This window comes from Seriola dumerili, unplaced genomic scaffold, assembly GCF_002260705.1.
Source record: "Seriola dumerili isolate Sdu_G_001 unplaced genomic scaffold, Sdu_1.0 BDQW01000073.1, whole genome shotgun sequence".
NCBI lineage: Eukaryota > Metazoa > Chordata > Actinopteri > Carangiformes > Carangidae > Seriola > Seriola dumerili.
Genome location: NW_019174328.1, coordinates 5,272,624 through 5,284,577, shown reverse-complemented (window position 1 = coordinate 5,284,577; position 11,954 = coordinate 5,272,624). Strand labels below are relative to the sequence as shown.

Below are 11,954 nucleotides of genomic sequence, written 5' to 3'. Positions count from 1 at the left end.
GTGAACTCACCCATGCTGAAGCTGCAGCATCCCCGCTTGGTGCATAATTTGACACAGCGACCTGTCCTTTGAAGCGGACAATAAAAAGTCTCAGGAGGGCTAATCACATTACGCACCATTTGTCTTGCTTAAGTGAAGTGTCACAGCACCTTCCGTAGTAGTGTTTTACTCACAGTCTGAGACAAGAGTGCTGCTGTACACATGTCAGGAGGAAACGCAGACCTCCTGTAAAGAGCCTCCGGGTGTCTTCCTCTGCGCTGTGTGCCCAGTGCGCCTCCGGGGACCACCAAGGTTACTTGAGGTCGTGTCCTTATTGTGCCAATATAGTGGCATTTTTTCAATATTAATGCAGGATTACTTAATCAGCATTCATCAGTGGATTAATGTCTATTAAAATAAAGAAATTATGTTTTGTAATTTCTAAAGATCATATCATTTTGATCCTGTGACTTGAAATGACTTCAGTGTCTCATCTGCAATGGGAAGCAGAGCATAATAGTTTCGGGGTGTTCTTCACTCGAACTTCCTCAAGCATGTCTGGTGTTAGACCCGGTTGGACTCCAGTTTGGGGAGGACCGGTTGAGAGGGACGAAAGAGTTAACCAGGGGGAGGGCGCCTGCACAGGGGCGTATAGTATAAAACCACCTCAAGAGCGCACAACAACAACAGCGTGTGTGTGTTAGTAATCCGCAGATTGATATGGTTTGACTTTTATTTCCTCCAGGAGGACTTCTCACAGACGCACGCCAGCCCCGCGTCTTGCTCTCGGTGGGCTCACAGTCCACAGCAGAATGGATGGATACTGTTTTTAAGGCAGAACTCCCCCGTGAAGTCTTAACTGGGAAGATACGCTTTTAACTACCTGTACTTTTTTTTTCGCCTAAGGTAATCTCGTCGAACAGCGCGTTGGATGGTGCATAATGTGGACAAAACCAGATATGCGTAAAGCGGCTGAAGTGGAAGTGAGGAAAAGTGAAGTGTGAGGCTGAGAATGTGGCGGGGACACCACGGGGCAACTGGGCTGCAAGTTTCCTGAGCTTGGAGATTTGGCGAGGGCGCAACAAGAGCGGAAAGTGTTAATGCTGCGCGCTGGATGAGCCCTGCACTTCTCACTGCACTGGAGCAGCACATGAACTCATCTCATATTTGGCTTAGAGTCAAACTATATGATCAATCTGTTAAAGGTGATACATCTTAATTTAGAACAAACCCACAGTTTAAAAAGAAAATCCACTGGGTCCAAATTCAACTAGGCAACAGCACTTCTTTCAAATTATTCGACTTCCCTCCTCCGATCCTTTTCCCTTCATTTTTGCAATTTTGATTCCCGAAGTGGCTCCGAAGTGGTGTTGCGGCTCCTCGTCCCCGGCGGATCCGGAGATTGGAGTCTCTGCACCGGGAGGAGGCGGAGTCGGACCTCCGGCCACACCGCAGGCTCCCAAGAGCGGCCGCGTCAAAAGGATGGTGCGACTGGCGGCGGAACTGCTGCTGCTCCTGGGACTTCTACTCCTTACCTTGCACATCACAGTGCTGCGGAGCAGTCCGCTGCCCCAGGGGAATGTAACTCTGAGTCTGGACTCAGCACTTACAGAGGTGAGTTAGGAAACCTATTAGTGGTGAGGTGCTTTCCATGAGGGGGATTTTTTTGGGGGGAAATTTGATGCAAAAAGGTGAAGCCTACGTGAGGGGTCTCATTTGGTCACAGATGGGTTTGATAAAATGCTCATATGAGCCAATGGCCCAGGTAATATAAATCGCCCATTCCTGTGAGTCTCAAGAGATTGTTGACATACACACGGATGTGGTCTGCCCGGGGTGCCCCCCCACCCCCACCCCACCCCCCAGGGAGTGGCAGGGAGCCAGCAGAGGGACGGAAGATGAGGCAGGGTCAGAGATCAGCCCCCTACACCAGACACACCTCCCTATTGTTGAGGGTTAAATGCTAGCTGCAGGCACTTCTCTGTCATCATGGGCTCATCACTGTCATCCAAGTGTTCAGTTGATGGGGCTGAGGGTCAGAGCTGAACCTCTGTCGGTGCCCACCCCACCCCGCCCCGCCTCACCCCCACCACTATCACCAACACACATTCCCCAGAGCTGTGCTTGGAGAAGGTTCTGGCACATTACTGATTTCAGATCAAGCCTTTAAAACCCAACTTGTTTTATTTGAACCTGCACTCACATGTGCTCACATGTGTGGACAAGGCCACATGAAAAGATCAGATAGGCCTGGAGAAACGATAAATAGAAGAATATAAGTAAATATAATGACTTTTGGAAATCTTTTGACATTGTTGTAGTCTGGACAAAATGTAGTTTTTAATGACACCTTTGTGTTGGCCCAGTTTAGAAAAGTGCTGCAACAGAATTTCACAAGGGAGACATTTGTCAACATGACATCACTTAAGACAGGTTTAATAGTTTAACTGCCCATTTTAACATCAACATAAAGCACACAGACTCCAGCAGAGCCCCAAATTCTGACCCGAGGGTTAAGACGGGTCTGGGATCAACAGGCTTTTTTAGAGAGTGCTAAGCATCCTTCAGCTGCTTTTTGATGTATATTTAGCATGTTACTGAAATGCTGTCTTCATGTCCCAGTGATAAATGGGTATTTATGTCAACTCCCTTCATAAATGTTTTTATTGGGGCTTGGGGGGGGGTGAATGGAAAGAATTTTTACATTAACAGAGGATGGTGAGGGTAATTTCTCTTATCTCCATTCCAACTACCATCACTGTAGACTGACCTGCGCATATGCAACAGCAAGCCTGTGTTCGGTCGGATATTAGGGCATGCAAAGCTGAGGAAGTATTCCAGGAATTTATCGAATATTTGTCACACAGCCAAATGCTGGATCGGACAAGCAGGGTGAGGACCAGGAGGTAGTTTCTCCTGAGGAATCACAGTGAAAAATACTGAACGCATGCCACCCATTCCAGCCTCCACGCCGCTTTTGTCATAAGTTCACATTTACATAGAGATTCTGGCCTGCGATGAAAGAGCCCAACATTGCCACCCATGCCCCATGTTGAGGCAAGCGCTGAATGGTTTTTTTCTGCTCGTGAATGCTCTGACTATGTGCAGATATGCTTCACTGGTCCGCCACTGAAGACAGTGATGTCATCTTTCAGCCGGGCTTGTCACGGCCCAGGGGGTGTATTGTCATCCCAAGGTGTCATATTTAAAATGGCATTCACAGAAACACAAATGACAGGATGCGGCTCCATGCACCTGTAGCGGAGAGAGAAAACTCATTATCCTCACAGACCCAGGAAGGGAGATTCATCCACTGGACAAGAACATACAACTATTCAAAAAAAAAAAGTTGTGTGATTAATAATGTGCTGAATAATTAATTGTGGTTTTCTACTTTTTCCTTTTTTTTTTTTTCTTTTAGTCTTGTCTAAACAGTTCCCTTTTGAGCTCATACCTGCTTTTCTCAGCTGGATCATGTAAATAAACACATACGTACGCCCTGTATGAGAAGGGTGACAGGGGAAGGATAGTTTTCTCTTCCACCTACGTAAGTGTAGTGCTGAAAAGCATCTGGCACAATGTGCACTGCCTTCATTTCCTGCCAGCGTCCCTGGGGGAAGGACCCCTGAGTTGCTCCCAATTGAAAATGGAGTCATGCCCCTTTAAGCAGCCCTCACAAAGTGAAAAAGGGGGAAGCGGGAAAAGAAGAGGAGATACTGTGAGGAGGGAGAAGGGGGTGGCTTGTGTATGCAAGTGTTCATTCATGGCTTTTGAGAGTGGGGGGTGACATCCTGGGAGGCCCCAGATGAACTGAGGAATGGTGTGTCACTTTTGATCTCCAAATTAAAGCATTCTCCTCGTTGAGGAAGATCTCAGATGAGTGACTGTAAAGCAGCCGGCCATCAAAGAGGAACACTGCTGATTTTTCCTTTAACATTTAAATGAGTTGCTCCTATTGCACCGTTATAGTCTCAGCAGTATTAAAGAAAACTGAGAAAACTGCATGTTTTTCTTATTACGTTGTGTTAAAAAGCTCCACTGAGAGTCATTTGGAAAAGACAGAGCGCGGTGTTTATGTCGACATTAGGAACGGACAGATTTTACACAACTGATACACAACTGCCATTCCTTCCTGATGAGTAATTCCTATGTTCCCTGTGCATTCTTTCCATTATCCTCAACTCAACTGACTGTCTTCAATCACTCTGCTGAAATACTGATTGAGATTGAAACTGTGGACGTATAAAATTTCGTGGTTTGTCCTTCACACTGCTAAGCTCCCAGATGGAAAATATAGATTTAGTGAAATCTCAGTGCTTATGGGGAAAAAGCAGCTTAGATTTCCCTCTTTGTGTCCAGTTGGTGGTTTTCAGCAGCACTATCTCAAGGCTTTAATCAACAGCGTGTTATTTAAGGCTGATATTTTTCTGTGTATTGGCAAGATTTTGATGTGTTTCCTACAGGGAGAAAATCAGCATCAGCGTCCTGTTGGCACCAGAGAAAGCGAGACAATAAACTGAATGTCAGTTCTCTGTACACATTCTTGTGTCATCTATTGTCTAAGCTTCGGCTGTTTGGTGGCTGAAAATTAAATTTGTTGATTTGACATAACAAATTGATGTAGAGACAAGTAAAATTATTGTTCTCTCTGAGGTGGATGATGCTGGTTTATAGATTAGAGAAATAGCTTCTAATTACAGTTTAAATTCAGAATCAGCTGGGTAGTTCTAGGTGAGGAAAGTAAATGAAAGTTTCCAACTCACCTAAATGTAGCTACACTTGGCAGCTTGCAATATGGCTCGTTACTAAGTGACAACTGATGATTGCATTGCCTTTTTCAGTTTTTTTTTAAGACATCATAAATGTCATTAGACATTACCTGAGCTGATCATGGATCAGTTTGTAACCTGTGTAGCTTTTTACAGCTGACAGCCCAAAGCAAATTGTCCACATTGATAAAACCTGTTGTCAGCATAACACAATCCCTCGATATCAGAGTTTAACATGAAACTCACTGCAGATACGTTTTAGGTGGTGACAGTGGACAGTGCTTAATTCGTGTTTTTAGTTCCTAAGCAGTTTGATATCATATTGTTATCACTGGTTTTGTTCAAACTTGCAACACTTCTGCAATAGTCAGTGTATATTTTTGTTTATAAACTGCATTCCTATCCTTCTATCTGCTGGATAATCTACACCCTTAACATAAATCAAATCCCCAGATTCCTGCATTTGCCCATAAACTGACAAATTCGCTGCATTTACAACCGGGCTTCAGCTCCCCATGCTGAATGAAACACCATCACAAGTGCTGCTCTGGGATTAATCGGAATACTTTGAAGTTTGACTTTAAATAAACCAAATTTATGTCAGGATTAGATTATCTGCCTGCCATGTGTAATACAGCATAATATGACACAACAGAAGATTCAGATAGGATTAGACTGGATAACGGAGGATTAATCTGCTTGCAAACACTGTGACTGGGTTTCATGACCCAACAGTTCGCGTGTTCTGAAACATTTGTGTTGGCATCTGCTTTCTCTTATTAGACCAACTCATGGAGAAAGTTGTAAAGTCATTACTCAATAACTCAGTTATTATTTGTATTTATTTTTTAATCAGTAGCCTGAGCATCTCTGGAGGAATTTCCTTGAATGACAGGTGTTGTAGATGAAAAAAACGTCACTGCCTTTCGACGGCAAAACAAGAGAAATTGTTAGTTACATGTTTTCCGGCAGTGGATTTAAATGACTATCTGAGGTATCAATATCATAAAACAGTAATGTCTGGACTGAAGATCAACTTGTGTGGTCTGAGGTTAAATATAATCCACCCAGATGAGATCAACCACACCATACTTTAATTACAAATATATGTACCCTATGTATTTACATTGCGACTGAACCTGTAAGTGTTGTGTTGGGGCTGCTCCCTCAGTGGAGCTCAGTTACAGCCACTGAGTGACTTCTGAAGGCTGGGAACTTGAAAGGCAGGGTTATCACATGGTCATCTCAAAGCCCAAGTACTTGCGATAGAACCAAAGAGGGTCCTGTGATGTTCACATAAAGGGTCGATAGCTGATGCACAATCTATGCTGCTGAAATGATCTCTCTGTGTACTGAGCTCGCAGCCATAATTGTTCAGTTTGTGGTTTTAATTGGAATCTGTTTTTTTTCTCCCTCAAATTTTATGATTTTTTAACATGAATTCTCAAAAAAACTCATCATATCTACAGTAACCTCTCCTCTTGCAGACCAGTCTCCTCTTCTTCCTCAAAATTATGGGCAATTGTATAATCATTGTAATTATGGAAGTTGCTCACATTAAAAAATTTGATGTGAAAGCTTTTACATTCTTTGAAATGCGTCATATTATCACACTAACTCCATTTGGTCTCTGCAGTAGTAAGGAGTAACCCTAACTGGACAGGGAAGTCTTTCTGTGCAGCCAGCCACTGTCCCCTCTGTGGTTGAATTCAAGTTACATGTACATTTATAATCCTTCCTCCCGTGCTGTGCAGCTCCATTTACAGCGCCTATATTGTCCCAGAGTGCACCTTGGCTGGACACAAACAGCTCCACTGGGGGCTTTTATTCCCACCACAATGTGGCTGAGCTGACACTTTGTCTGTGACTGGCCACCGCAACTGTATAGCACTGCTGCCATATTCTCAGGCCTCAGCCCAACCACAAAAACACTAGGGAGGAAGAAAGGGGACATGAAAAAAGAAAACAAGGAACATGATTGATGGCTTTCTTTGATCTTATTTTCTGCCAACCCAGAATGGATGATTGCTGACTACTTTTGGCTATCTGTCCAGTTGAGGAGTAATTGTTCCTTCTGTGCGTACCTGACAGGGGACATATGCCCCAACTGTCCTTTTGGGACAAATTTACAACCCCCCATGTCAGAAGACCAAATGTTTTTTCTGTCTACAAGAGGACAGATGTAATTATTTTGCACTGTTTGCTTAGGTTTCTCTATATAACCTCAGTGCAGGAAAACCATCAGTCTCACATACTGTAGCTCTTTTCTCCCAGCCAGTAACAGAACATACTATATATGCCCACATCATATTGCTATGGTAAATCAGCAGCATACTGCGAGGCTGTTAAAAATGGAAACATATACAGTCTTACTGTGAGACTGGCTCTGGATGCATGCTGTAGTCGTGTTATATTTTGGTGGAAGCAGACAGACGCCCAGAACTCAGGGTGATGTTTGCCTCAATGTGTCAGTGGCTCCTTCTTTCTGGGCTCCGAGTAGTCGAGAGTCCAGTGTCTGCAGGATTCATGACAGGGGTCACAGCCACATCAACCTCTGTCAACATGCGTGATCAATCTGTTGATGTTGCTGGATGTGCCAACTCTGTAGAAGTGACATACAGGGCCATTAGTCTTTATATTAACACAGAATATTTTTATTTGGTTTTCATTTTATATCCGTTCTAATCTTCTATCATGAATGCACACACCAATAATAGATTAATATTATGTTCCTGTCTCTCCTCAGCAGAACAACATAAATGCAAAAAGCAGCTCCTCTGTCCAGCTGGCTCCTGAAGACCGGAGGTCTGGTCCAGAACACCGGCTGGCCCTGCCCTGGGCGAAAGGCAGCAACGTACACAGGGACGGTCCCGGCACTTTCCTGCTAGATCTGCACAATTTCCCCGACCTCTCCAAAGCCGATATCAATGGACAGAATCCCAACATACAGGTGATGATGTGTGTCTGTGCACCTGCCAGTGCGCTTTGATGCTTTCACTCACTTGTAAGACATGGCTACTCAAGCACATAGGACAGGAAGAGCAAACAGGAAGAAGGAGAATAGTTTGGTGCACATCACTACCCCCTTTTTCTCCCCCTGCTGCCTTTCACACTTCCTGGCTCATAGTGAAGCTTTAGATAGATACTGAGGTCTCACGTCCATCATAATGACAGCTAAAAGGCAGACACTAACCAGCAGTGCCTCACTACTAACCCATATGCAGGAAGACAGACGGCAGCTTATGTAAATGTGTGGCAAACCCTTGCCCATAAGTCCCTCAGTGGTGCAGATGGCCGAGTAACCGCTGCCATGTTTAAATCATTCTCCTGTCTAATCCAGCGAGGGGGTCTTTCCATTTCTGAGAGCATCACTGCTAAATCCGAGCACGAACAAAGTGTATTAACATCTCAAGATGTGGGAAGAGAGCAGAGCAACCAATTGAGCAAGGGCGTGAGGCTGTGGGAGAAGGGGAGGAAGGGGGGGGGGTGTCTTTGATCCTGGGATTCATCTGGCTTTCATGGTCTGGAGGAGGCTGAGTAGCCCTTTGAACTTTGTGTTTAGGTGGAGAGGGCCCGAGAGGTGGGAGGGTGGCTGTGGGGCAGGGGTGGTGGTCTCCCCTCATCTGGGAGGCACATGTGTTAGGACAGAAAGGGGGAGGGGGTAATATTGTGTGAAGGGGTATCAGAAAGTGTCACCTCACAGCACCCGATTGATCGACTCTGTCCTAAAATGTAATTGAAGCATCTCCTGTGATGAGTCTGTATTGAATATCGACTTTAAATTGACTTGTGTTCTTTCATACAGGTGACCATAGAAGTGGTGGATGGACTGGAGGGCCATGAGCCGGAGAAAGGCCTCCGCAAGGAAAGCAAACCCAACTGGGCTTCTCCTAACTGGAGAAACTGGTGGCCTCATACTTCTTCATCCTCCTCCTCCTCCTCCTCCTCCTCCACCACTCATCAAACGGAGGAGCACGATCGCTCCTATGGGACCAACAGTGAAGACAGCAACTTCCTCAGGCCGCCGCCAGACTGGGACAGGAGAGGAGGCACTGGGGGAGGGAGCAAAGCTCAAACTGAATATGGTGAGAGTGACAGGAGGGTGGTGTTTGCAAGGAAACGAGTGCACGATGCATACTGTAGAATATTTAGCAGGATCCATAGGCTCTTATTTGAGCACTAGTCCATCGTTTCCACAGATGCTCATAGTCTGATGTGGAATCTGTAATTTGCAGATTTGCTGATTTAAGCTGTCACCATAATAAGTGCAGTCATCCCAGGCGAGCCTTTGGGAGCCCCTGATTGAAGCCTTTAACACTCTTTTATGAGATGGATTCCTCTGCGGTGTGGAGCTAGCTACGTGACACAGTTTAAACGCCTCGCGACATCAAAGTTCAGCAGCAGGAATGGGGCCAGGAGCAATGTTCGGCTGCCACACCATTCTCACAACACTCTCCAAAAGTATCCCCGCAGATAAATCTGCCGTGGAAGAATTTACACTCGCTGTCATACAGTGTGCGTCGGGCCCGTGTTGTAGCATGCCCAAACCAACATGGTCGAACAGGAATGCGTGTGCTGTGGAAAATGTCATTTCATCCACTTGCACTTGCACTGCAGTGGTTAGGAAGGCGATTTTATAATCTTTTTTTTTGTCAAACCATAGCCTGTGTTAAATGTTCGGGGCTTATCGCTGCGGTCAGCTCTCACTCATACCACACTAATAGACAAGGAAATATTTTATCATCATTACTGTCCTGGTTTTAGACCTAATAATCATAATTGTGGACAAGCGGTGAGGGTCATCCATCACAATCCCTTCATAATGTATTCACTTGTGGGCTGAGGGCAGGTTATTATCAAGTTTTCTAAATTCTGAGTTTTGTCTGAGTGGCCACCAGCTCTCTGTAATAAGCTATGGAAGGGGGACAGGAGCAGTGTTAGACAGCTATCTGGCCTTTATTCATATAAAATGCTCATAATGAGGGGCAGATGGCAGCAGGGGGAATTACTTCCATCCCAACATGCCCACATTAATTCTCCTCATTGATGGAGTACTGCTTTCAAGATGTGTGTGTGTGTGTGTGTGTGCAGTATTGATGGCGGTGGTGGGCTGAGGTGGTCGTAGAGCCTGGTGTAACTGTTTCCATGTATACCCATTACAGCGATCTGCTCAAAGATAATTGGAGTTAAAGAGGATTTCTCGCCATTTCACTTCCCATTTTCAAACCAATGAATCACAGATAGAGCAGCCGAATGGTGTCCTGTGCCACTGAGCCACTGATACTCAGGCGGCACAGAAAATTTATATTTGTAAATTGCCTGCTGGATTCCGTGGGGCTTTGTTGGAATTTGCAAAATGCTGCCATGTTACTTCACTTTCTGAACACAGTGAACAGAGTGAGCATGTTAACATTAACAACATAGTGTATGCATGTGTGTGTGTGTGTGTGTGTGTGTACGCAGGCTTGCGACGTATATGCTTTTGTCAAAGACAACTTTGAGTTCCCCTACTTCCCCTTTCATGTCCTCCCCCCACTTATTATTAGTGAGGCATGCTAACAGGCCTGAGTAGGTTCAGCATGTGGCCTGCATCAGAGCTGAGGATCTCTCTCACTCTTTCTCTCTGATCCAGACTATATGGATGGAGAGGGGGACTGGAGTAACTGGTCAGCGTGCAGTGTGACCTGTGGAAATGGCAACCAGAAGAGGACCAGGTCTTGCGGTTACGCCTGCACAGCCACGGAATCCAGGACCTGTGATATGCCCAACTGTCCAGGTAAAGTCTTGACTTTGGATCACAGAACAAAAAATAGAAAATCTTTTGATCCACCTTACACTGTTAATCCATCTCTCTAAAGGTATTGAGGATGCCTTCAAGACTGCAGCGACTGAAGTCAGCCTGTTAGCTGGAACAGATGAGTTCAATGCCACAGAGCTCTTTGGTGTTGGTAAGATTCTGCCTGCTCTTGTCTTACTGCAGACTATCCCTCATTCAGATGTTCTTACATTATCAAAGGCAGTTCATCCATCTGGCAGCAGAGTTCCTGCACACACTTAGCATTCCTCATGCTCGGGCTGCGGCCCATTACTGTGCAGAGATGAAAATGTGCAGCAGGGCAGGAAGAGCACAGTATGCCACTGCCCACTCTGTCTTCATCTGTCTGTTCTTAATCAGCCCAGTGAAAACACACCTTCATGTTAAACATTACACCCTCACACACTTCTGGTTTCATATTCTAGTGCTGGTGTGTGTCAGGGAAGAGATGTAGCACTAAATAGTGTCTCCATTCCTTCCAGACACAGACAGCTGCGAGCGATGGATGAACTGCAAAAGCGACTTCTTGAAGAAGTACATGACCAAGGTGGCAAACGACCTTCCCAGCTGCCCTTGCTCTTACCCAACTGAGGTGGCGTACAGCACGGCAGACGTACACGACGCTCCCACGCGCCGAGATTTCCGTTGGAAAGACGCCAGCGGGCCAAAAGAGAAGCTGGAGATCTACAAGCCCACAGCCCGTTACTGCATCCGCTCCATGCTGACGCTGGAGTCCACCACGCTGGCCGCACAGCACTGCTGCTACGACGACAACATGAAGCTCATCACTCGCGGCAAAGGGGCCGGCACGCCCAACCTCATCAGCACAGAGTTCTCAGCCGACCTGCACTATAAGGTGGACATCCTGCCCTGGATCATCTGCAAAGGGGACTGGAGCCGCTACAACCAGGCCAGGCCGCCAAACAACGGGCAGAAATGTCCTGACAACCCCCAGGACGAGGACTACTACAAACAGTTTGAAGAAGCAAGGGAATTCTAGCCCTGTATAGAGTGAAAGGAGAAAAAAAACACACACTGCTTAAATATTCAGCTAAACCTCAAAAATGGTGCTGAACCATTTTTCATTCTGTTTTAGGTCAAATAACAAATGAACTTTTAGGCTCTGAGGAACAAGACTTACTGCTCCAAGAGGAATGAAAATCCAACAGAGTCTGAACCCTCACTTGGTCAACGAACATTTCTTGACTTAAACAAAAACAGGCACAAAATGTTGCTTTGTTTTTAATTTTTTTTTTTTTTTTTTAATAAAACATGCCTCTGAAATTGCGCCAGTAATTATAACTCTGGCAGATTTGGTCACTAAAGGGAGAACTGACTTTGTATTGTTAAAAGGGAAAATTGTTATTCTAGGAATGTCCATTTAGATTGTG

General features: G+C 45.4%; 1 protein-coding gene across 1 annotated transcript; it reads left to right on the top strand.

Moving 5' to 3' along the window:
• Positions 1-1,106: 1,106 nt before the first annotated feature.
• ism1 (isthmin 1) lies at positions 1,107-11,741 on the top strand. The gene is made up of 6 exons (XM_022743900.1): positions 1,107-1,593; positions 7,498-7,698; positions 8,554-8,833; positions 10,381-10,524; positions 10,607-10,696; positions 11,046-11,741. The coding sequence occupies exons 1-6, from the start codon at positions 1,462-1,464 to the stop codon at positions 11,561-11,563; spliced, it is 1,365 nt and encodes a 454-aa protein (XP_022599621.1). The 5' UTR covers positions 1,107-1,461; the 3' UTR covers positions 11,564-11,741.
• Positions 11,742-11,954: the final 213 nt, after the last annotated feature.

Coding starts and splice junctions, on each gene's coding strand:
- ism1 (XM_022743900.1), top strand. CDS start 1,462: ATGGTGCGACTGGCGGCGGAACTGCTGCTGCTCCTGGGACTTCTACTC. Junction 1,594..7,497: donor TGGACTCAGCACTTACAGAG/GTGAGTTAGGAA, acceptor TCTCCTCAGCAG/AACAACATAAATGCAAAAAG. Junction 10,697..11,045: donor CACAGAGCTCTTTGGTGTTG/GTAAGATTCTGC, acceptor CATTCCTTCCAG/ACACAGACAGCTGCGAGCGA.